Here is a 22,994-nt window from a genome sequence, read left to right on the forward strand (position 1 = left end):
TAAAACTGTTACCTCTGGTAAAAATAAACAAAAATAAAAAAGAGGAAAAATAAAATAACATTTACGATGGTAAACACCAATCAAACAGATACCGTGGATTATGACCATGCACCTTTGCCCAGCCCGAATCCTAAGAAAATAAGAGCAAAGGAAAAGGACAAAATTAAACAAACCGAAGGAATATCAAATGAAGTGATCTTCGATGCAATTCAAACTCTAATTAAGAGATTCTATGAGCAAGATCAACGACTGAAAAAAATGGAGAAAACAATGCAGGAAAATGCAAATGCAGTGAAAGAGAATAAAGAAGATATCGTCGAACTGAAAAAAGAAGTAGCAGACTTACGAAATGAGAACGTCTCACTGAGGCAGCAGTGTTTAGAGCATGCTAGATACAAGAGAAGATGGGATCTCAGACTGATCGGTCTTCCAGAAAAGAAAAAGGAAGAAACAAGAGAAACGGTGATTGGAATCCTTACCAGGGTGATTCCGTGGTCAGTGGAGAAGCTCCGGCAGTCGGTGGATACAGTGCATCGGTTAGGAAGAAGAAACGACCCTGCTACCAACAAGTTACCCAGGCCAGTGATCATTCAGTTTGCGATGCGAACTGTGCGTGATGAAGTGTGGAAAAAATCAAGAGAGGCAAGAGTGTGTAAAGAGATGAACATTCATTTCAAAGAAGACTTCTCAAAGGAAGATCGCGAAGCTCGTGCTAAGTTGTGGTCAAAAGTCCAAGAAGCAAGAAAAAAAGGGAAGAGAGCGTTTTTAAAAGAAGGCTATGCACTGATTGATGGGTTAAGAGTTGACCCGTAATTGTGTGCTCTCAAGGTAATACGTAGCCTCACGTAAAAATATTCAAGATTGTTGCAATCACATAAGTACGGAAGAGGATTAGGGCCAAGCAATAATAAAAAAATGAAGCCATCTCGAGATTAAAGTCATTATAATGCGAGATTAAACTCGTTAAATTTCGAGAAAAAAAGTCGAAATACAATCTTGAGAATAAACTCATTAAATATCGAGAATAAAGTCATTATAATGCGAGATTAAACTTAACGAGTTTTTTCTCGAAACACAACGACTTTATTCTCGATATTTAATGAGTTTATTCTCAAGATTGTATTTCGACTTTTTTCTCGAAATTTAACGAGTTTAATCTCGCATTATAATGACTTTAATCTCGAGATGGCTTTATTTTTTTTTATTATTGCTTGGCCCTAATCCTCTTCCGTACATAAGGACAGATGGAATTTATCTAAAAAAAAAAAAAATTTGTAAGAAAAGAGGTTAACTAAATTAAAACTGTTTGTTCTAGATGTTATGGTATTATAATAAGGACAACATGTTCACTCCTGCGTTTAAAGTTAAGTGTGTGCTAAGGGTTGAGATAGTAACGTTAACTTAATTTATGCCCATTTCTTTTCTAACTTTAAATGCTAGGGGGTTAAAAAACAGTGTTAAGAGGAAAGCTATTTTTTTATTTTGCAAGGAACAAAAAGTGAATTGTGTTTTCTTACAAGAGACTCACTCGGTTTTAATTGATGAAAGATTTTGGAAAGTTCAATGGGGCGATTTAGCCTGGTTTGCACATGGATCTTCTCATTCAGCTGGAGTGATGGTATTATTTAACAGATTTGAAGGCTCTGTTATTTTTCACGAAGGGGATACAGAAGGCCATTGGCTAATGGTAGCAGTAGAAATACATGATAAATGTTACATATTACTTTGTATTTATGGGTATAACAGTAAAGGGGCTAATAGAGAAATGATTGAGAAACTTGGAAAATCGGTTAATGAATGGAAAAAAAGTATAATGCAGAAAATGTGATAATAGGTGGTGACTTTAATATTGCCCCTGATTCATGGCTAGATAGGAGACCTCAGAGAGCTTCACATTCTGATACAATACTGAATTTCTGTAAAACTGTAAATGTGGTTGATTACTGGAGGGTATCAAACCCAAGCATCTTTCAATATACGTGGTTTAACCCCTCAGGAAATGGGCAATGTTCAAGATTAGATTATTGGCTTATTTCTTGTGAACTATGTAAAAGTGTCTCTGAGTGTAAAATTACAGCAGCCCCACTTACAGATCACTGTATGGTCACTCTGTCTATAGAAGTTAGTAAGAAACTTAACATTTCTACTAATATTTGGAAGTTTAATAATGACTTGTTAAAGAATGATAGATTTTACCAAAAAGTGTTGGCTCTTATTGAAGAGATTGATAAATTAGATATGTCTAACTTAAATAAATGGGAATGGTTCAAATTTAGTGTTAAACAAATAGCAATTGATACAGGTACATTTTTATCAGTGAGGAGAAAACAGAAACAAAGGGAATTGATTGGAGAAATTAACTCTCTGGTAGTTAATATACAGAAAGCACCAGATAATTCAGCAAAATTACAGACGCTGCAATCTCAATTAGATGAGTTATATTCAGAAAAAGCAAATGGAGCTTATATTCGATCAAGAGCGCAATGGATTGAGGAGGGAGAAAAAAGTTCTTCATATTTTTTTGGCCTTGAAAAGCAAAGACAAACAAAGAAAAAGATTTGCAAACTTAAGATTAATGAAATTATAACAGATGATCAAACAACGATTCAAAATGAAATTTTTCTTTTCTATTCTAACCTTTATAAATCCAATTATAATAAAGCAAATTGTGATTCTTTATTTGGGAATATAAGAAATAAAATAACTAAACTGAAAGAGGAAGACAAGGTTTTAGTTGATGATGAGTTGACCTTGGAGGAAATGGATTTAGCTTTAAAACAGATGAGTAATGGTAAATCACCAGGTATTGATGGTCTATCTACTGAATTTTTAAAACATTTTTGGAAAGATATTCGTAACCTATTATATAATGCACTTTTAGAATGTATTCAGAAAGGAAGTTTATCACCTACTATTAAAACAGGTTTAATAACCTTGTTACCTAAACCTAAAAAACAGTTGTTATTATTAGATAATTGGAGACCAATAACGCTGTTATGTACAGATTATAAATTACTTGCCCTGGTTTATGCTAATCGTCTTAAATTGGTACTTGGGAAACTTGTAGAGGAATATCAATCAGCATTCATCAAGGGAAGATATATTCAAAACCATATTAGACTAATCTTGGATATGATTGACTATCAATCACTGATACATTCAGAAAGCCTCATTTTGTTTTTAGATTTCTTTAAAGCATTCGATACTGTGGAGCTTGAATTTTTATTTACAACGCTTAGAATGTTTGGTTTTGGGGAAGGGTTTTGCAAGGTAATTAAAATTTTCTATAACAACATTTATAGTTATATATCCCTTAATCCAGGCATGACTCCTAGAATTGACATCTTGCGTGGTATTAGACAGGGCTGTCCAATCTCTCCAAAATTATTTATATTATGTACTCAAATGTTAGCTTATTTAGTTGTCAACCATCCTCAATTAAAAGGAATTACCATTTCTGATTATGAATATCGAATTAGTCAATTTGCTGATGATACAGTAATATTTTTAAAAGACAAATCTATAGTTAAAAAAGCTCTGAATATTATTTCAGTTTTTTCTGGAGCATCAGGTTTATGCCTAAATTTAAAAAAAATTTGAACTTTTTCCTCTTTTTTCATGTAATGAAGAAAATATGGAATCCATACCTGTTCAATCTGAAGTGAAATACTTAGGTTTAAAAATGGTTAAAGAAATTCATATGAGAGAATTAGTAAATACAGAAGAGAGAATTGATAGTATGAAAAAATCCCTTAATCATTGGCTTATGAGAGATCTGTCTATCATGGGCAGAATACTCTTGACCAAAGCAGAAGGTATATCTAAACTGATTTACCCATGCTACTCTCTGTATGTTTCTCCTCAACTGATAAAAAAGGTAAATTCTATTTTGTTTAATTTTATATGGAAAAACAAAACTCATTATATTAAAAAATCTCAGATGATTAAAGATTATAAAAAGGGAGGTCTAAAAGCCTCTGAATTTGAATCGATGGTTGGAGTACTTAAACTGAATTGGATTAAAATGTATTTAGCTCAACCCAATTCAATGTGGTATCATATTCCAAAGTCTATATTCGAGCAAGTTGGAGGACTAGATTTTTTGCTGAAATGTGATTTTGAGGTTTCCAAATTGTGAATTAAGCTTTCAAAATTCCACAAGCAGATTCTGTACTATTGGAAATTGATATTCACTCAAAATGTTTCACCACATTGTTCCACATTGTGGAATAATAGAACCATTACAATAAATAGAAAGTCAGTATTCAAAAAGGAGTGGTATGGGAAAAATGTTATACATGTTGTTGATCTTTTAGATGAAACAGGTCTAATTATTCAACATAATGCATTCATGGAGAAATTTGAGATAAAATGTTCCATTAGAGAATTTAATACACTGTGTAAAGCCATTCCTCTTGCTTTAAAACAACAAATCCAAAGCACTCTTACATACTCAAAGGTAACTGTTAAACTGCCCGAGTTAAAGATTGGTGAAGTATATATTGGAGACAAAAAATGTAGTAATAAAGTAATAGGGAATGTATTAAAATGTAAGTTGTTTTCAGATTACGATAAACCTTCAAAATTTAAACAATTTGAAAATGAAACTTTTAAAAACAAATTCTGTAAGTACCTTAAATGGCCAATACTACCTAAAATGAAGGATATTCAGTTTAGGATTATTAATAAAGTGTATCCCGCTGCTGAGGTTTTGCGTAAAAGATTCCGTTTCGAAGTAGATCCTTGTGTTTTTTGCTTAGTAGAGCCCGAAACCATTGATCATTTATTTTATTCTTGTCCAGTAATATTGGAATTCTGGCAGGATCTTTTCAGTTGGTTAAACATTGATATCAACACTGATATTCCATCACTAAATTTGTTTCAGATTTTGGTTTATGCAGATGGGTTTTCAAAAAAGTTGTCTTATACTTTGAACATTATTATTACAATGGGTAAATACCATATACACAAAAGTAAGTGGAATAACAGTAAGCCCTCTTTAAATTACTTTAAAAATGAATGCAAAAATTATTTAGAATCTTTAAAACATTTATCCAAAGAGAATCAAACCCTTGAAGAATTGTATAAATCCATGTATGAGTCTCTTTCCTTTTAAGTTTGGTAAGATTTAAATATGTTTTTTTTTTTTAAATGTTTCCTTGCACCCCTTAGATAATAGTTAATAAATGTTGTTTTGTTTGTTGTTATTGTATGTAATATATACACATATGGACATTTAGAATGGAGATTTAAAAAAAAAATAAAAAAAAAAATAAAAAAGTGTATATTTGTATTTGGCATTTGATTGTTCCCTATTTGTTTTTGTAAATTGGTATTGTTCAATAAAGAAGGAAAAAAAAAAAAAAAAAAGTGATGGGCAATCCGGCTCTTTTTCGTGAGTCGGCTCGTTTGACTCAGCTCACTGAAAAGAGCCGGCTCTTTTGGCTCACAAACGGCTCTTTAAAAAAAAAAATGTTTCTCTATTATAGGTGTGAAAACAATTCTAATTCAATTATTAAATGAAATCATACTCGCAATGTCTCACAATTTCTTTAAAAATGCATTGATTTGTTATGAAAAAATAATACTATTAAGCATTTGCATTAGAACTTTTTAATGTATAGAAACAACATTCAAAACAAATACAATCTGAACATAATAGAACCCATATTAAAGAAAAAGCTGTTTCTCGAAGCTCCGCTAGCTTTCACAGTTGGGTGCACAGTTCGCATATGCCGGTGTAGGTTGTGCGTAGAACCGGCTTTATGCGATATTTTTTTTTTTGGCAAATTCTACACTGTGCTTTAACATTGTCCACATCATTAAAGTGGTTCCAAATGCTGCTGTGCTTCCGACTCATTTTCCTGCTTTTGCTTTGTTTTCACATGTGTTTTTCCTCTCCTCTCCTCCGAGTTTGACGCTAGTGATGTGTCGTTCATGAACGATTCGTTCATTTTGAACGAATCTTTAATATGACTCGGGACTACCGAGTTGTCTCAGAGAGTGATTCGTTCATTTTGTGTTGACCGCGCATGCGCGCAACATCGCATAAGGTACATGAAGTCATAAATGATTAGTTCATCTTTCGCGAGTCTTCGGGTTCGGCCGGGTCCGAGTCTTTCGTTCTTCCTGTCAGTCCCATAGAGACTATGCTGCTGTCAGTACCGGAAAGAGAAATGATTAGTTCGTCTGGTTCGGTTTCGGCCGGGTGCGAGTCTTTCGTTCTTCCTGTCAGTCCCATAGAGACTATGCTGTCAGTACCGGAAAGAGAAATGATTAGTTCGTCTCTTCGGTTTCGAGTCGTTCGTTCTTCAAGTCAGACTCACAAACCCATAGCACTATGCATTTTGCATATTGTGATTTAAGTTATATGGTTATGCTCTGTGGCTTTATAGTGTCCTTTTCATTCTTATTTATTTTTTATTTATTTTTATTTAATTCCTTTTTGGATAGTTATCCAATTTTTTTTAAAGCATTGTTGGCAAAAAATAAACAAACAATAAACATCCAGTCAATATAGTGTGTACAGTGTTGTAATAAGCTATGTTACAAAGGTGTAGGTTTCATAGGTTTATTAAATAACTGCATATTTAAGTTATATACTGTGACTTTTCACAAAACAACTCGTAGACTTTTTAGGTGATTTTTTATGGACTAAAAAACATAGTGAATGGAAAAATGCATGAATACTACATTCTACATTACTACATTCAATGTTATAGAAAAGAATCTTCATGACAGAAATTCACAAATACATATGAAAAAAGATACAATTTGAGACCAGAAACGTAACATGTAACTGTAAAAGTAAAAATCAAATAAAAAACTAACTACAACATGTTTGTAAGAATGATGTGAATTATGAACTAGGTTAAGTATTTAATAGGGCTGTCACGTGACAAAAGAACGAAGGACTCAGACTCGAAAGATGAACTAATCATTTCTGTCTCTGCATAGTGCTATGGGTTTGTGAGTCTGACTTGAAGAACGAACGACTCGAACCGAAGAGACGAACTAATCATTTCTCTTTCCGGTACTGACAGCATAGTCTCTATGGGACTGACGGGAAGAACGAAAGACTCGGACCCGGCCGAACCCAAACCCGAAGACTCGAGAGTCGAGACTTGAACTAATCATTTATCTTTCCGGATCCGGACCGGTATGCTGCATGTGCATGCAGTCAGTGAGTGCATTGGCTGCTGTGTCACACCACACGGCCCACACACAGACACTGACGAGTCGACATCGACAACTAAGTATTTTTAACGTTTTGAAGTTCGAACCCGATGACACAAGAGGCGGAGAAAAAGGAGGTGAGGTGAACTAACTGCAATAGCTTAAACTTAAGACCCAATTAATAAATTAACATTTCGGTTTCTTATAAATTGGCTTTGGCTGCATTACCCTATAGTTTATTTTTATTTATTTATTTCAAATTGAATCAACATTTTCGTAAGTAGACTACTTGATGTTTTGGGCTATTTAACATGACATTTAATTATATTCTGCTGAAATGAACGAAATGACTCGAAAAAAGATTCGTTCATTTTGCTGAACGAGACTCAAAGATCCGAGTCAGTAAAATGATCCGAACTTCCCACTACTATTTGACGCTGTGTGTGTGTGTGTGTGTGTGTGTGTGTGTGAGTGTGTGATGGCTCGGCTCCTCCCTCGTGCCGTATAATTGGTTGACACCTTGTGTATGATTGACAGGAACAGAACGTGAGGCTGATCAGACAGTCAAAATGAATGTGTGCGCCTTTAGGCTTATATAATAATTTTAAAATAAAATCTCCTGAGGAAATATCGGCTTTTTAGTGCCGACGCTGCCACCTAGTGGTCGGGATCATTTCCGTTGTGTTGTGGCTATTCCGTTGTGTTGTGGCTATTTCGTTGTGTTGTGGCTTGTTTCCGTTGTGTTGCGGCTTGTTTCCGTTGTGTTGTGGCTTGTTTCCGTTGTGTTGCGGCTTGTTTCCGTTGTGTTGTGGCTTGTTTCCGTTGTGTTGTGAACTTATGTTTGCTTTTTGAATTTCGTTGTGTTGTGCACTACTGGGCCACCGTACACAATACTTTATTTAAAACATGACAAGTATTATAAAATATAAAATTAACAATAAATTAGGCTTAATATATAGTTAATATACACCACACATGAATTATGTAAAACAATCCAGACTGTTGCTGATAAATTGTCAACTTTAATATGGCTGACAAGAAGGAAATTATCCTAATTTGGAATAATTCAATAATGTCACAGATAAAGGTTTATTTGTTATATTTCATTTTGAAGCAGTAATGAAAATGACCCAACTGCAGCATGATAATTTCCGAATCCCACTACGGTGAAGGATAGTCTCATGAATATGAATTAACCATATGTGTCGTAATTAATAATAATGAGCAACACCTTCGTCATAGTAAGCAAACTTCCGTTTGTTTAAATTGTTTTTTCTTTTTCCGTGTTAGTTTCTTATATATATATATATATATATATATATATATATATATATATATATATATATATATATATATATATATATATATTATCAAATATTATCAAATATGTATTTTTTGTATTAAAAAACGCTAATTATGTAATGTTTATGAGCAAAAGTTAAATGTTTTTTTTAATTCACATGCAGCAGCGTTATGAATATTCACATTCAGCAGCTCTCAAGCGCCTCCCTCCTTGTACGTCCACCACACTTTCCATTTCCATATCCCAGTGCCTGCCTTCATTCATCCGCACCGCACACTGGGTTTTCAGCAACAATGGTGCTCGATTTAGATCTGTTTCGCACCGATAAATGCGGCGATCCTGAAATCGTCAGGGAAACCCAGAGGAAACGGTTTAAAGATGTGTCTCTGGTGGATAAACTGGTCCAGTCGGACACAGAATGGAGGAAATGTGAGTGCTAAAGCTTCTTAAACACATGCCAGCATGTGAATGATCTCAGATGTTTACAAATATGTGTTATGTACAATGCATTTTAAATGTGCAATAATGACATTGATATAAAATGTTGTAGATTAGGCTGAAAAACATAATAGCCGGCTCTGAAGTAGCATGAAGCATTGCCTCAAGTTAACCCAGCTGTCATCAGTGTTAAATATTCTATACATTTTATAACGAATATAATTGGCTATTGAGCCTTTTATTTGTTTACATCTGGTGTTATTCCTGGATGAGAGATAACAAAGAGGTGAATTGATTAAACAAGTGTCGCATCATCACTTGACTGGATCTGATGCAATCATTGTGCTGTAGTAAAACACACAGAGGTGGAGCTGCTGACTCGGTGCAGTAAACCTGTTCTTGACAATGCAGCTAATGTGAAGTATTAGGAAATTAGAGTTTGGTAGTTTTCATCCCTTTTAATCAATTAAAAGTCTAATAATTAAAGGGATAGTTCTTAAAAAAAAATAATAAAAAAAAAAAAAATTTACTCAGCCTCATGTTGTTCCAAACCATATGACTTTCTTTCACAAGGTCCTTAAAATGCTTACATTTATTGTTTAGAAATTTTAGTAATGGAATACCTGGAAGATCGCCTTGTTTTGATGAAAAGTGCTTAATTCATCAGAAGGGTGAATTTAGATGTCTTAATTCACCCTTCCACAAAATAAGGAGCAACAACTCTATTTTTTATTTAGTACTGCTCTTAAAGAGCTTCATAACACAAAATGTATTCTTATTTACACAAATCTTACTGTTCAACGTTTGCAGTCCTTTGTTCTTATGTTGCCTTCTTGTGCATCAATAATTGTTTGCACCTTTTGTAATAGTTGCATATTAGTTCCTTTGTCAAAATCTGGACCTCATATAATGCCACTGTTGGGAAGAACTTATATGTGCAGAAGATGCAGAAAAAAAACAAATAATTTGACTGTATTTGGGATCCCTCAGGATCACCCCCTGTTTTTTTGCTAGAAATTCTTCTCCCTGCCCAGTAGGGGGCGAAATGCATGAAGAATGTGAATCACCAAAAACACAAGAATGCAAAAGTTAAAGCAGAGTGCTGAGCAGGGAGGAGAATTTATATTATAACAGGACTTGCATCTTGATCTGTTTCTCATCCACACCTATCATATCACTTCTTAAGACATTGATTTAACCACTGTAGTTTAGGTACATGTGAAGACCAGCCAGGATGTGTAGTAGGGTTGCAACGTTATGAGATTTTCACGGTATGATAACCGCCTCAAAAAATTTCATGGTATACGGTATTACACAATTACTATTATCAGTGAAAACAGAAGGGTTATTTTATTTATTTATTTTTGAGGAAACTCTTTATTATAATTGAAACTTGAAACCATTTATTTTATTGAAGAATGTGTAAAAAAGTCTCCCTTTTGAAAATAAAATAAATAGAAAAAATAAGAAAGATCACAGAATTATAATAATAAATCAAATTATATACATGATAAAAGATATAATGTAACTATAGCATGTTATATAACTAAAGCATGCTAGTTTATATGTTAAATTAACTACTAAATGATAAATAACATCAGCTGTGTGAGCTTTTGAAGTAATGTCCTATGATTATTAATAATTAATATATACTGGATGTGCACGACAGCACAGTCAGACTGCTCCTGTCTGTATCTTTATCTCAGAGCTTCTCAACTGGTTTTGCTCCAGGACAGATTTTACATTGGAAATCAAGTTTCAACCTGCCATAGATTAAACATAACCTGTATTTAATGTATCCTGGGTTGCATTTCCTTTTATGTTGCAAAATAAGTATAACATTAGGCGGAATATTTCCAATTTGCGTAAGTATAAATCTCAAACTGGGGGTGTTTCGTCTCTTATCTGGCAACCCTGGGCATGTAAACACTTGTGGAGACGCATGACTTCCCAATGCAAGTTAACTGAAATATCCAATGAAATTGTTTTTTATTTTATGGTAAATTGCCCATGTCTGCTTTAGCTGTTTGCGAGATTATCATTAAATCTGCCTCAGCAGTCCTAAATAGTCTATAAAGTGATTTGATTTGATTTGATTTGATCACTTGGGCGGCCGCCGAAATATGGGAGAACCATGGCATTGTTCTTTCTCTGCTGTCTGTGACCCAGTCCGAATAGACCAGTTGAGAAACACTGCTTTAGCTCACACACACACTTATGTCAGACCCCCATGCCTCACTTCTCTCTGACATTTTCTCCGCTGCATTTGTGTGTTGTGTGTGACACAAGTTGATGAGTCTGACAGGCAGAAAAGGGTGAAAGGAGATGCGCAGGCATATGTGAGATTCTCCGTCTGGTTGCATTTTTTTCTCAATACTGTAGATAAACAAATGTACATGGTATGATAACCGTCAATATTCAAACCGTGGTATATCGTGAAACCCTACTGTAGTCCTATGGATTACTTTTATGCAGAATTATATGAATTTTGGAGCTTCAAAATTTTGGCACCCATTCACTTGCATTGAATGGACCAAAAGAGCTAAAATATTCTTCTAAAAATCAGTTCTGCAGATAAAGTCATATACATCTGGGATTGCATAAGGGTGAGAAAAGAATGAGAGAATTTTCATTTCTGGGTGAAATACTCCTTTAAAAGTATAGTTATAGAAAGTATAATTACTCTTGCCAGTAAAACAATGTCATGTTTTAATGTTTGTATTCTTTTTTTGCCTCCAGGTCGCTTTACCGCAGATAACCTAAACAAGGCCAAGAATCTGTGCAGCAAGGCCATTGGCGAAAAAATGAAGGTACGTGGAGCATTGCCAGTAGGCAATGTTGTATTTATATAATCCGTAATAAAGGAATATGCAACATGCTTTTGATCTTATCATGTGTCTCTGTTTTTTTTTTGCAGAAGAAAGAGCCTGTTGGTGATGATGAGACTCTTCCAGAAGAGGCACAGAACTTGGAAGACCTCACTACAGAAACGTTATCAGTGAGTAACGCAATATTAAATAATTTACTCCACGGATATGCTCAGTTTATTGGTAGACTTCTTTGTGTACTTTACTAGTGGTTTTCAAACTTGTCAGGTTTCCTAGAAAAGTCACAGGGTGTTCTTTGTTGTGTTTTGGAAATCGTAACCATCTCAAATCTTTCTGAATTCCCGGCCAAACTGCAAAATCAAACACATCAAGTAATAATTCACAATGTGTAATGAGTTCATTTTGACCGCAAATTCTGCATCCTGTCCCTGGCAGTCCCTCACGGTGACTCAGATCAAGAGGGTGCGGTTACTGGTGGATGAGGCAGTACAGAAGACAGACAGTGATCGGCTTAAGCTTGAGGGTGAGCGCTTTGAGTACTTGAGAGAGATCGGCAACCTCCTGCACCCCTCTGTGCCCATTAGCAATGATGAGGTGAGTTTTAACAAGTGGGCATGGGGGCAATGTTTTAAAAATATATTTTATCATTTACTTTCCCTAATGACGTTCCAAACCCATATGACTGACTTTCTACTGTGGAACACAAAAGGATATTTTTTGAAAAATGTTCACACTGTTCTATCCCATATAATGAAAGTGGATTGTAACCTGGGGTTGTCAATGTCAAACTCCAATAAGGACAAGTAAAGCACAATAAAGACATCACAAGAATAGTCAAAAAGACTATTGAATTAAACTCCAAGTCTTCTAAAGCCACATGAGAACAGACTGAAATTTAAGTCATTATTCATTGGCAGTCTTGATTTACATCTGTGCTCTTTTTTTTTTCCTTTAGAGTTCCCAGATGTGTAGGACTTTTTTCCTCTGCTGAACACAAATGTTTTTAGAAGAATATCTCAGCTCTGTAGGTCCATACAATGCAAGGCAACAGGGTCAAAAACTGTGACGCTCAAAAAAGCAGCATAAAATTAATCCACAAACAGATCAATATTTAAGTCCTTCTTGCATCTTATTATGTGGCTTGTTGAGCGGAGACATACCGCGTGTGGAGGCTTGAGGCTATTCTCCGTGGCATCTACGCACAACTTGCCACGCGCCCCACCGAGAGCGAGAACCACATTATAGCAACCACGAGTAGGGAACCCCATGTGACTCTACCCTGCCTAGCAACCGGGCCAATTCGGTTGCTTCGGAAACCTGGCTGGAGTCACTCAGCACGCCCTGTTTTCGAACTCGAGACTCCAAGGGTGGTAGTCAGCGTCAATACTTGGTGAGCTACCCAGGTTCCGAGAATGTGAACTTTTGAATGGACGGAATACGTTGAAACGTACCGAGTGTTTCTGGACACCCAAGATTGCAAATAATGAAGCTCTTAGATTAAGGGGGCAAGAAGTGTCAGCCTGGTTATAAACCATTTGCTCACATATTGTCAATAAGGAACTTAAGATGAATAAAAGAAATGTTAAACATTTACTGGATCCTCTTGCAGTAATATACAGCTGTTTTCCTCTTTATTAGGATGTAGATAATAAGGTGGAGCGCACATGGGGCGACTGCTCTGTGCAGAAGAAGTACTCCCACGTGGACCTGGTTGTCATGGTGGATGGATACGAAGGAGAAAAAGGAGCCGTTGTGGCTGGTAGCAGAGGATACTTTCTTAAGGTTTGTTGCCATGAAAACAAGTCTGCCACCTACACTACCGTTCAACCGACGTATGCTTAAAAGTTTGAAATTAATTTTGTAGACAAAATATTATTGTGCCAAAAAATATACATTTATTTATTTACAAAACTAAAATTGTATTAAAAAAAAAAGTTTTTGAAATGGATGACTTGGATCAAATTATTATGAAAAGCAGCCTTCAATACTGTTTAAAAAGCATCCCAGGGTGATACCTCATGAAGTTGGTTGAGAAAATGTCAACAGTATATGTCTACAAATTCTAGGCAAAGGGTGACTAATTTGAAGATGCTAAAATATAACATGGTTTTTATTTATTTTTGATTTTTTTGGTCACAAAATAATTCCCATATTTCCATTTCTATTATTCCATAGTTTTGCTGACTACTATTATTCTAAAATGTGAAAAACATAAAATAAAGAATGAGTATGTGACCCTAAACTTTTGAACGGTAGTGTACATATAAACCCAGACAGACTGTATCTGTTGTAAACAGACATTAAACAGACTATTGTTAGGTGATGTGCATACTAACCATGCAAAAACACATGTTAAGGGCTTGGCTAATCTTCGTCCAACTCTATCCTCTTAGAGAAGCTTTCAACAAGAGCATATTGGGTAAAAATATTGGTTTTCCGATTTATTCGTTTGAATGATCCAGTATTGATTCTTAAAATCCCAAGATGAATCTTTTAATCAGGGCCTCTTTGTTTTTTTAAGTAGATGCATGGACATTTTTTCTAAACAGAAAAAAAGACCTTTATCCATGAAATGGAGAAAGCTTTAAAGGTCCCCTGACATGCTTCTTTTTGTAGGCTTTGATATAGGCCTTAGTGGTCCCTAGTACTGTATCTGAAATCTCTTTTACAAAATTCAGCCTTGGTACAGAATTATAGCCACTACAAGCCAACCCATAATGAGCTTTCCTTCAGACGTGCCGTTTCAGTGTCTGTAGTTTTAAATGCTAATGAGGAGGAGAAAGGCGGGGCAAGGTGTAGTGTGGGTGTGGTCTTGACCAGCTTGCGGCAACGGTACCATGCATGTTTACATTGGATATATTGCAATGGCACTTAGACACGCAGTCGTTCAAGCGTTTCAGTTTGAATCAGAATCAGAATGAGCTTCATTAGCCAAGTGTGTGCGGCTAGCATGGGGAAAAACTGTTTTTTTTGTGCCTAACGTTAGATGTTCTAGTACGCAGAGATCTGAAACGTCTGTAATTTCGTAAACATATCACCAACAGGAGAACGGATATCCAAATAACAAAGAAGTGTACAACACTTGCGTTACAGTGTGTGTATTCACACATATACCTGATGCTATCTACCTTTACATTAGCGACAGTAACTCGGCTGTTAGCTGCATAGCTAATGTTACAACCACATTCTACGTGTAACAAGCTAGGTAACCATAAATAGTAAAGCAACACAATTATATATAATTAGTTGACTTACTTGTCCGAGGTTTGTAGGTGAGCCAAAGAGAGTTGGTACTGATCCAGACTTCAGTTTCAGACGTTCAGCATGCCCAGCTCTGAACTGACCCATGTTGTGAAAACAGTCGTCTGTGAAATGTTTGGCGCAGTCATACAAAAATTTGGTGTGTTGTGTTGGTGCATTCCCAGAGTAAATGAAATTTATCCATTGATCCTTCTGGGGATTGGATGAAGGAAGTAAAAAAAGACTTCTGTGATCATTTGTGCATTCAATTATTGAGCAACTTTTGTGCTTCGATCGGTCACACGCCATGATATCTCTCGAGGATAAACTAAAATCGCGCGCGTTCGTACTTCCTAGCTCGAATTCTCTGGGCGGGCAAAGCAGAGAAGGGGGAGGTAACCTTTCCTCCGTATGACGTCATACAGGGGAGATTCAAGATCAGCCCGTCTGAGATCTCATTTTCTCACAGGCAGAGAAAGATAGCCAAAACTCGGTTTACACCGACTGAAATTTCTAGACACGAGGGGACCAAATACAGGCTAGGGGAACTAATATTAATGTTAAAAAAACCTCAGAAAGTGAAAATTTCATGTCAGGGGACCTTTAACAATGACAAAACTGTCTGGGTTTATTAGAAGAATCTAATGTTCGTTTTTAGAACAACTTGATAATGTCTCACGTCTGCCGCAGTCCTGGAGGATCTTAATAAAATCAAAAGCAGCAAACAAGCACAAAATCCCAAAATGCTTGAAATGTTCTTTCAGGGGCCTCTAGTTTTCCTGGAGCAGGCCTTAATAAACTACGCACTGCGGATCCTGTACAGCAAGAACTACAATCTCCTCTACACACCCTTTTTCATGAGGAAAGAAGTTATGCAGGAGGTTGCTCAGCTGAGCCAGTTTGACGAGGAGCTCTACAAGGTTTGTCCAACATCTGTTAATTTGACAGTTTTAATGTTTGTTTTCTTTTTTTACCCAAAACGCATGTGATTTTGGTTAGGTGTGGCTTAGCGGTTAACATATCTTGGCAGGTACTCAAAAGTGTATTAAGTTACTGTTAGAAATAGGTCTATATCTCAGTTATGTCCAAGAGAGAAATGCTGTGTCTGTGCATTCTCAAACATCTGTTTCATATTAACTTGGAGTTGTACAGAGCCCCCTCCTTGCCTCATTTCTTTCTTTCTGTATGTTTGTGTATATTGTATGAATGTGTATGACAGATTCGAAGGAGCCTTTGTCATATGGAATCGTTCGTTATCTGTGATATCTGTATGATGTAATGCGTGTTCTCATTGGATAATACTGTAAACCTCCCTCATAGTTTCGCACTATATCCTTGAATGCAAGACTTTAGAAGGGCGAGCTTTTCTATTTTTTATTTTGCTCCCCAACGTTGGTTCAATGCTTTGTGTTGATTCACGACTCAATAAACGATGGAGAAAAAGGCACTGCTATCGTTTAGAAGACTTTTATTTCTAACAGTTACTTTGCCTCGGGTTACTCCAGAAACACTGCCCTTTTAACAAATGTAGTAAGTACGCTAGGCCACTTTTGATTAAAGCGTCAGCTAATAACTTATGAGAGGAGCTTGCCAAAGCAACTATTACTGTTGCTTATACTTCAGATTAGGAATCTGAACAAACCCCTATCCCTAAATAATAAAATATGGCACAATTTCCTGTCATGTGATCATACAGGTAATTGGGAAAGGAAGCGAGACGTCAGACGACAATACAGTGGACGAGAAGTATTTAATCGCCACATCAGAGCAGCCAATCGCTGCCTTCCTGAGAGATGAGTGGCTGAAACCAGAGGACCTCCCCATACGCTACGCCGGCCTCTCCACCTGCTTCAGACAGGAAGTGGGCTCTCATGGCAGAGACACACGTGGGATCTTCAGGGTCCATCAGTTTGAGAAGGTCAGTGCAGTTCAATCTTGAAAATACAGTTGCTGTAGCACAGCCACACTCTTCAAAGCAGAACATTTCATAAAAAGTATTTGGACATTTTCTGGTTGTCTATTGTTATTGGAATGTGAACGGCATCTGTGGTTACTCTACTTACACACCTGTGTAAACTTGAGGGGAACTGACTTCACACATCCAATAAAAATCACAATCACAGCAGTTGGTTTAAAGTAATTGCAAAAAATGCAAACACAATGAAATTAAGATGTATTATGTGTCCAAATACAATTCAGTTTAGCCAACCATATGTGCATCAAAAGTTTCCTGGCATGAATTACAAGCAAACAAGCTGAATCTTGTTTATCTATAGCATTGTTTGCCTATGAAATCACAACCTCTCTCTCTGATTGTCAATCGTTTTCCTTCATTAACAGATTGAGCAGTTTGTGTACGCCTCGCCTCATGACAACAAATCGTGGGAGATGTTTGATGAAATGATCGGAACTGCTGAAGAGTTTTATCAGTCGTTAGGAATTCCCTACCGCATCGTCAACATTGTGTCAGGTTTGTCACATGTCCGTTGACAGCTCCAGTGTAATGCTGTTTCACGCCGTACGGCAAAGCAGTGTGTACACAAAGCTGCAGGACCATTGCAATATGCTTTCACACCGACTGCATTTCTGCTGCGTATACTGAAAATGCAATGACTTCTAGGTGTTTGCATGAAGTATTTCCTTAAATAACCACCATAAATTATTAACACCGTAAGTTATGAAATGGTTAGCAGATTCACAAAACATTCTTAAATGTACACTCAGTAATTTTTTCAGCATTAAAAAAGTTGTACTCGTTTAGAAATGAATATGATTTTTGAAACATATTTATAAAATCATGATTACCCACATGAGATGAGGACTATAGTCATATCTATCACCTTATTAAAGCTGTTTTATTGTAAATGGGGCAGGGGCGCAGTCATGGAGGCTGCCATTTTAGAATCACATGACCAGCCAAATACTACTAGCTTGGTCTCATTAACAGTTCTGTTGTTGGACATGTTCAGTCTTGGACTAAATTAATCATGGCTGACTGTGAATAGTGAATTCCTACATTGGGTAACTGAAAACTATTGTGTTTGAATGAGGCTGCATCCATGCCATTGGGTGTCAGTGTAAGTCCAAGACGACATGCTTAAAGTGCACCTTTAAGAATAAAATTCTTCTTACTACTAATAATGGAAAGAGTTAAAGTTGTTGTTTTTTTCCCCCCTAAACCATCAATGTTTATACCTTCTTACGAACAGTTTATTCCAAGAAATGTAATTTATTTTCTTCAGAAGAGTTTATTCTGTATGTTGTAAGAATGCTCAAGGGGGTTTCAAACATGTAATTTCAGGACCTTGGAAAATTTCAGAGGATAAAAGTTTGTAAACATCATGTTGTCTTTAAAATATCATCATATTTGGGTGTCAAAATTTTGAAATCCCCCATTTTAAATGGGCCAAACTAACAGTGTCTTTGACCTTCTCTTCCAAAACACTACGTTTTCAGCTTGTCACAATAATGCGGTATGAACACCGGGTTCAATTGTATTGTTCCCCTTTATTTCACAGGTGCTTTGAACTATGCTGCCAGTAAAAAGCTGGATTTGGAGGCTTGGTTCCCAGGCTCCCAGGCCTTTAGAGAGCTTGTGTCCTGTTCAAACTGCACTGACTACCAGGCTCGCCGCCTGCGTATTCGCTACGGCCAGACAAAGAAGATGATGGATAAGGTGCGCACTGTTCTTCGAGTGTGCTGGATAATCTGTATTCACTGTTTCAAGCTGTGAATTTTAACCATTGTGTCTTTTCTCCTAAAGGCTGAGTTCGTGCACATGCTAAATGCCACCATGTGCGCAACCACTCGTGTTATCTGTGCGATCTTGGAAAACTTCCAGACAGAGGAAGGCATCATAGTTCCAGAACCCCTCAGAGCATTCATGCCTCCAGGTATGCACAGCTGTATATATAATGTGTGGGAACAAATTTAATGACTAAATATTACCAGAAAAAAGTAAGAAGCCACTAACAGTATTATGGTTTATTTACTCAGGTTTAACAGAAATGATCAAGTTTGTAAAACCTGCCCCCATTGACCAGGAGGCAACCAAGAAGCAAAAGAAACAGCAGGAAGGAGGCAAGAAGAAGAGACAGAATGGCAGCTATGCTGATATAGAGAATGAAGTGGATAACATGTCCGTCAATGACTCTTAGCCACACCCCTATACAGTCAAAACCAATCATAATGGTTCTTAATATTTCCACCCGCCCATTCACTGTCATTGTTTTCTGTCTAGATTCATAAATTATTTTCTTGCAGAGGGAAAATTTAAATCTTCAATTCAAAATGCATGGTGGTTTGACAGACATTTAGCCAATAAATGGAAATTACAGAGCCTTTGAAAGCATTTCTAAGTCATTGGTGTACTAAGATACATTTAAATTCAAAACTGTATGTGGCAGCGGGGGCGTGGTCAAGCGCCCGTCCGGGAGAGGAAAGCGGTAAGGGCGCTTACACCTGAGCTAAATTATGCCTAACACCTGTCTCTAATTCCAGTGAGCACGAGGAGAGCGGCATAAAAGCAGACACAGAGCCTCCAGTCAGAGAGAGACGACAAGCAAACTCAATGTTTGGCATTATATTGTGGGTGTGTTAGAAATACTGTAAAACCAAAGAGAATTAAAAGCTTACCTTGTGCTGAAGACCTGTTTCCTGTCCTCCTTCCTGTGAGAAGTTTTACACTGTAATAAACATGCTTTATTATATACAGTACTTCGATATACTGCATCAGTGCCACATTAGAGGAGGGTATTTCATTTTATTTTGAATGGAAATTGATTTTGCATAATGAGAAGACCTCTTTCTTTCAATATTCTGTTTTAGAAATGAAATCTGTGCTGTAAATATGTAAAATGGGATTGTAAATGTTAAAGTTATTAATTGTTGATTACTGAGCACTTACCATTCACATTGCCACAAACCCTCAAAGTGATAAAGGATGAGCTGTTATAAATGCATCTGTCATTCATCTCTGTCTCTATCTTCATAGACAAAACATTTCTTGTGATTTGTCTTTAAAACAGGAAATGTGATTATGTACTGTACTTGCTTAACATGCCTGGTTTGAGGTGTCAGAATGATGTCCTATGGTAATGAATAAAAATGGAAAGTGAAATGCATTGTCTGGTCATTGAAAAAGGCTTTGCTTCACATTATTTTATTGTACTGTAGTAACGTGTCAGTGCATTCAAATAATGTAAAGCAAATGGCAAAAGATGCGCAATAATTCTGTATAATAATGTTCTAAGCTAATGAATGGGTGCTGGGAATTTATTTTTTTAAAGATTGTGGTTTTACATTATTATGATTTTACATGAGTAGGAATATACTTTTAAATTAGTATAAATACTGTTGGGTTCAAATTAATTGTGCATGTAACTGTAAAGTCAGCATTCTTTGATGTGACTGTAGGCATTAGTATGGATATTTAATATTTACTTGACAGTTACTATTGGTTACGTGGAACTTGTTATGCATTTTTTATTTAGATTTTATAAAATGTATTTAGTTACATGGATAGGTAAGCAAGGTGGGTGCTGATTGTATATGAGACGGCTGGTGGAGTTCAGGTCAGCCACTTGTCTGTGTGGTTGCCTCGTGCTGCCACCAGAAAGATGCTGCCCTGGGCGGCAGCTCATGTAGCCCATGCCTTAATCTGCCACTGGCTGTTTCTCCTTTAAGACTTGACAGTAAACAGCCACTGTTATGATTGGCTCTCTGTTCTTGACTGACCTGCTCTCTTTTGTTACCTACTGAAGTAATAAGGTAAAACAGGTGTGTATGTGGTCAGATGCAAATTTCTACCACAGTGTGACATCACAATGTGAAAGAATTCGAGAATGAGTCATTAGGCAGCTTTGCTGTGAGGAGGAAATTTTGAGTTCTGAAACTAACAGTATGGTTTTAAAGTAAAATTCTTACATTTCAAAAGATCAAGGAAATTTGTATTCCTCTTGTCATGACCCATTTAAAGGTCCAATCAGTAATTTTTGGAACTGGTAATCTTGGACTTACAGGGACACCTAGTGGTGTGGACGCAGCATCATTCAAACACAATATTCTTCTATTAGCAGTGTCATTGTAGAAATGTACTATTCACAGTCAGCCATGATTAATTTAATCATTGAGTGAAAGTGTCCAATACCAAGACGATAACTGAGATTAAGCGAGTAGTATTCAGCTGGTCATGTGTACCATCTTCATGTAGAATAAAAGTTTTATAAGGTTACTGATTTGACTGGGGTCCTTATTGCATGTCAGTGGTCATGATTTTGTACATATGTTTCAAAATTACTATTAATTTATTTTACACTGAAGCAAATAAATAAATACAACAATTGCTATTATTTAAAGGTGCACTCAGTAATTTTTTCCCCATTAAAAAAGTTTTACTCCTAAAGAAATGAATTGTAATTTTTAAACTACTGTATAAAATCCTGACCACTCAAATGAGATGAGGAATCAAGTCATATCATTAACCTTGTAAAAGCTGTTTCATTCTACATGGAACAGTGGCCCCCTCATGGGGGCTGCCATTTTAGAATCACATGACCATCTGTATACTACTCCCTTAATCTCATTAAGCATCTTATTATTGAACACTTTCACTCACTTGGATTAAGTTTACCATGGCTGAATGCGAATAATTAATTTCTACAATGGCCAAGATGTCCAAGTCCAAGAAGACACACACACACAAAAAAAAAAACGTTACTGAGTGCACCTTCAAAATATGTATTTCAATCGACGCCTTTAGGACTACAATTCCCAGAAGCCTTCGAGCCACTCGCTTTTATATACTTAAATTCTATTGGCTCATAGCAGTGCCAACCTCCAGTCATATTACAGGATACTGTTCCTTTACAGACTGTCACTTCGACACGGTAAGATGTAAATCTGTCAAACATACCGCCGAATGTAGGGGATAGTTTGTGATCATTCCAAAACTGTTTTTCTCTCATTTAAGATTCATTAAAAGAGTGGTAATAAAAAGCTATGGGTTCCGGAGAGAGCACGAGCAGGAGAGTCTCTTTCGGCCTAGATGAGGACGATAGGGTGAGGATTCTGCGTGGAGTGAAGGTAATGCTGTTTCTGTGGTATTGATTCTGCATTTACTACACACATACATTATGTGGGAAAGATTATACTGGTAATGTACGATTACATTTTTAAATGGAGGATTTTGTCGCTTATATATCGCATCCAAGTTTACCAACTGCCCTTAAATGAACTAGGCGAGGTGAGGCTGGACAAACGGGCAAAGTGGCGAAAATTGCATTTGCTGTCATTAATTATGCTCTCGTTTATTATTATTATTATTATTATTATTATTATTATAATTATTATTTAGTATTTAAGCTCACAGTTTTTGCATGTTCATTCAAACTCTTGAGTTTTTGCTCCTGCAGTCCCCACATGATTGACTGGTGCGTTGTAGTTTATGACAGTGAACTCCTCGGGGTGTGAGAAACTCTTTACTGTATTTTAAACTTTTTATTAAATTTTAAAAAAATTGTTTTGTACTTAACTTTAATGTTATCATCATAATGATGATGCAACAAGTCCAGTGGCCACTCAGGTGCGCAGAAGTTTAATTGAGACTGGACAGGTGTGTACAGGGCGGTAGCAGAAAATTCTGGGCCCCCTGACTATATAATGCTCTGGGCCCCTTTCCTATTAAAATAATACAGTATTGAATTTGTTGTGGGCCCCCCCTGGAATCATTGCCACCTTTCACCCCACTAGCTATGGCCCTGGGTGTGTAAACCCTCTGTATGTTAATCTTGGGTAAGCTGCCTGACTGGACCCTTGACATCATAATAACATTTAAAGAAATATTGCAGTTTCTATACAAGTTGAACTTAATCGACAGCGTTTGTGGCATAACGTTGGTTGCCACAAAAATTATTTAGACTCATCCCTTTAGAAAATAAAGAAGTGGCGAAAATCAATGTTGCAGTAAGGCGTTTACAGTAGAGGTGAACGGGGCAAGTTAATAAATATTA

The 22,994-nt window shown here is 36.4% G+C and overlaps 2 protein-coding genes across 6 annotated transcripts in view; both read left to right on the top strand.

Moving 5' to 3' along the window:
- The first annotated feature begins 700 nt into the window (after window positions 1-700).
- Window positions 701-20,095, top strand: LOC127628855 (serine--tRNA ligase, cytoplasmic-like). 4 transcript variants are annotated; one of them, XM_052105799.1, is made up of 12 exons: window positions 5,937-7,313; window positions 11,657-11,727; window positions 11,835-11,915; window positions 12,181-12,339; window positions 13,384-13,527; window positions 15,750-15,905; window positions 16,682-16,903; window positions 17,326-17,455; window positions 18,504-18,661; window positions 18,749-18,878; window positions 18,982-19,065; window positions 19,486-20,095. In XM_052105799.1, exons 1-12 carry the CDS (start codon window positions 7,169-7,171, stop codon window positions 19,506-19,508), a joined length of 1,503 nt encoding a protein of 500 aa, XP_051961759.1. In that variant the 5' UTR covers window positions 5,937-7,168; the 3' UTR covers window positions 19,509-20,095. The 4 variants fall into 4 exon arrangements, with proteins under 4 accessions (XP_051961760.1, XP_051961759.1, XP_051961757.1 ...); XM_052105800.1 differs by lacking the exon at window positions 5,937-7,313 and adding an exon at window positions 701-828 and having other exon boundaries at window positions 18,982-20,095; XM_052105797.1 differs by having other exon boundaries at window positions 18,982-20,095.
- A 1,713-nt stretch (window positions 20,096-21,808) lies between these two features.
- The window catches only part of LOC127628850 (MICOS complex subunit mic25a-like), a 91,410-nt gene continuing 90,224 nt past the window's right edge, over window positions 21,809-22,994 (top strand). For both annotated transcript variants that reach the window (XM_052105788.1, XM_052105789.1), the window contains exons 1-2: window positions 21,809-21,872; window positions 21,956-22,068. In XM_052105788.1, coding sequence (XP_051961748.1) covers window positions 21,985-22,068 — 84 coding nt within the window. In that variant the 5' untranslated portion in view covers window positions 21,809-21,872; window positions 21,956-21,984. The remainder of the gene's footprint in view (window positions 21,873-21,955; window positions 22,069-22,994) is intronic.

Source organism: Xyrauchen texanus, chromosome 35, assembly GCF_025860055.1.
Source record: "Xyrauchen texanus isolate HMW12.3.18 chromosome 35, RBS_HiC_50CHRs, whole genome shotgun sequence".
In the NCBI taxonomy this organism is placed as follows: domain Eukaryota; kingdom Metazoa; phylum Chordata; class Actinopteri; order Cypriniformes; family Catostomidae; genus Xyrauchen; species Xyrauchen texanus.

Bases quoted from the DNA above. Each gene is read 5' to 3' on its own strand.
- LOC127628855 (XM_052105797.1), top strand. From the start codon at position 7,169: ATGTGCATGCAGTCAGTGAGTGCATTGGCTGCTGTGTCACACCACACG. The intron at 16,904-17,325 runs GTCAGTGCAGTT...CTTCATTAACAG, and splicing joins GGGTCCATCAGTTTGAGAAG to ATTGAGCAGTTTGTGTACGC. The intron at 18,879-18,981 runs GTATGCACAGCT...TTATTTACTCAG, and splicing joins CAGAGCATTCATGCCTCCAG to GTTTAACAGAAATGATCAAG.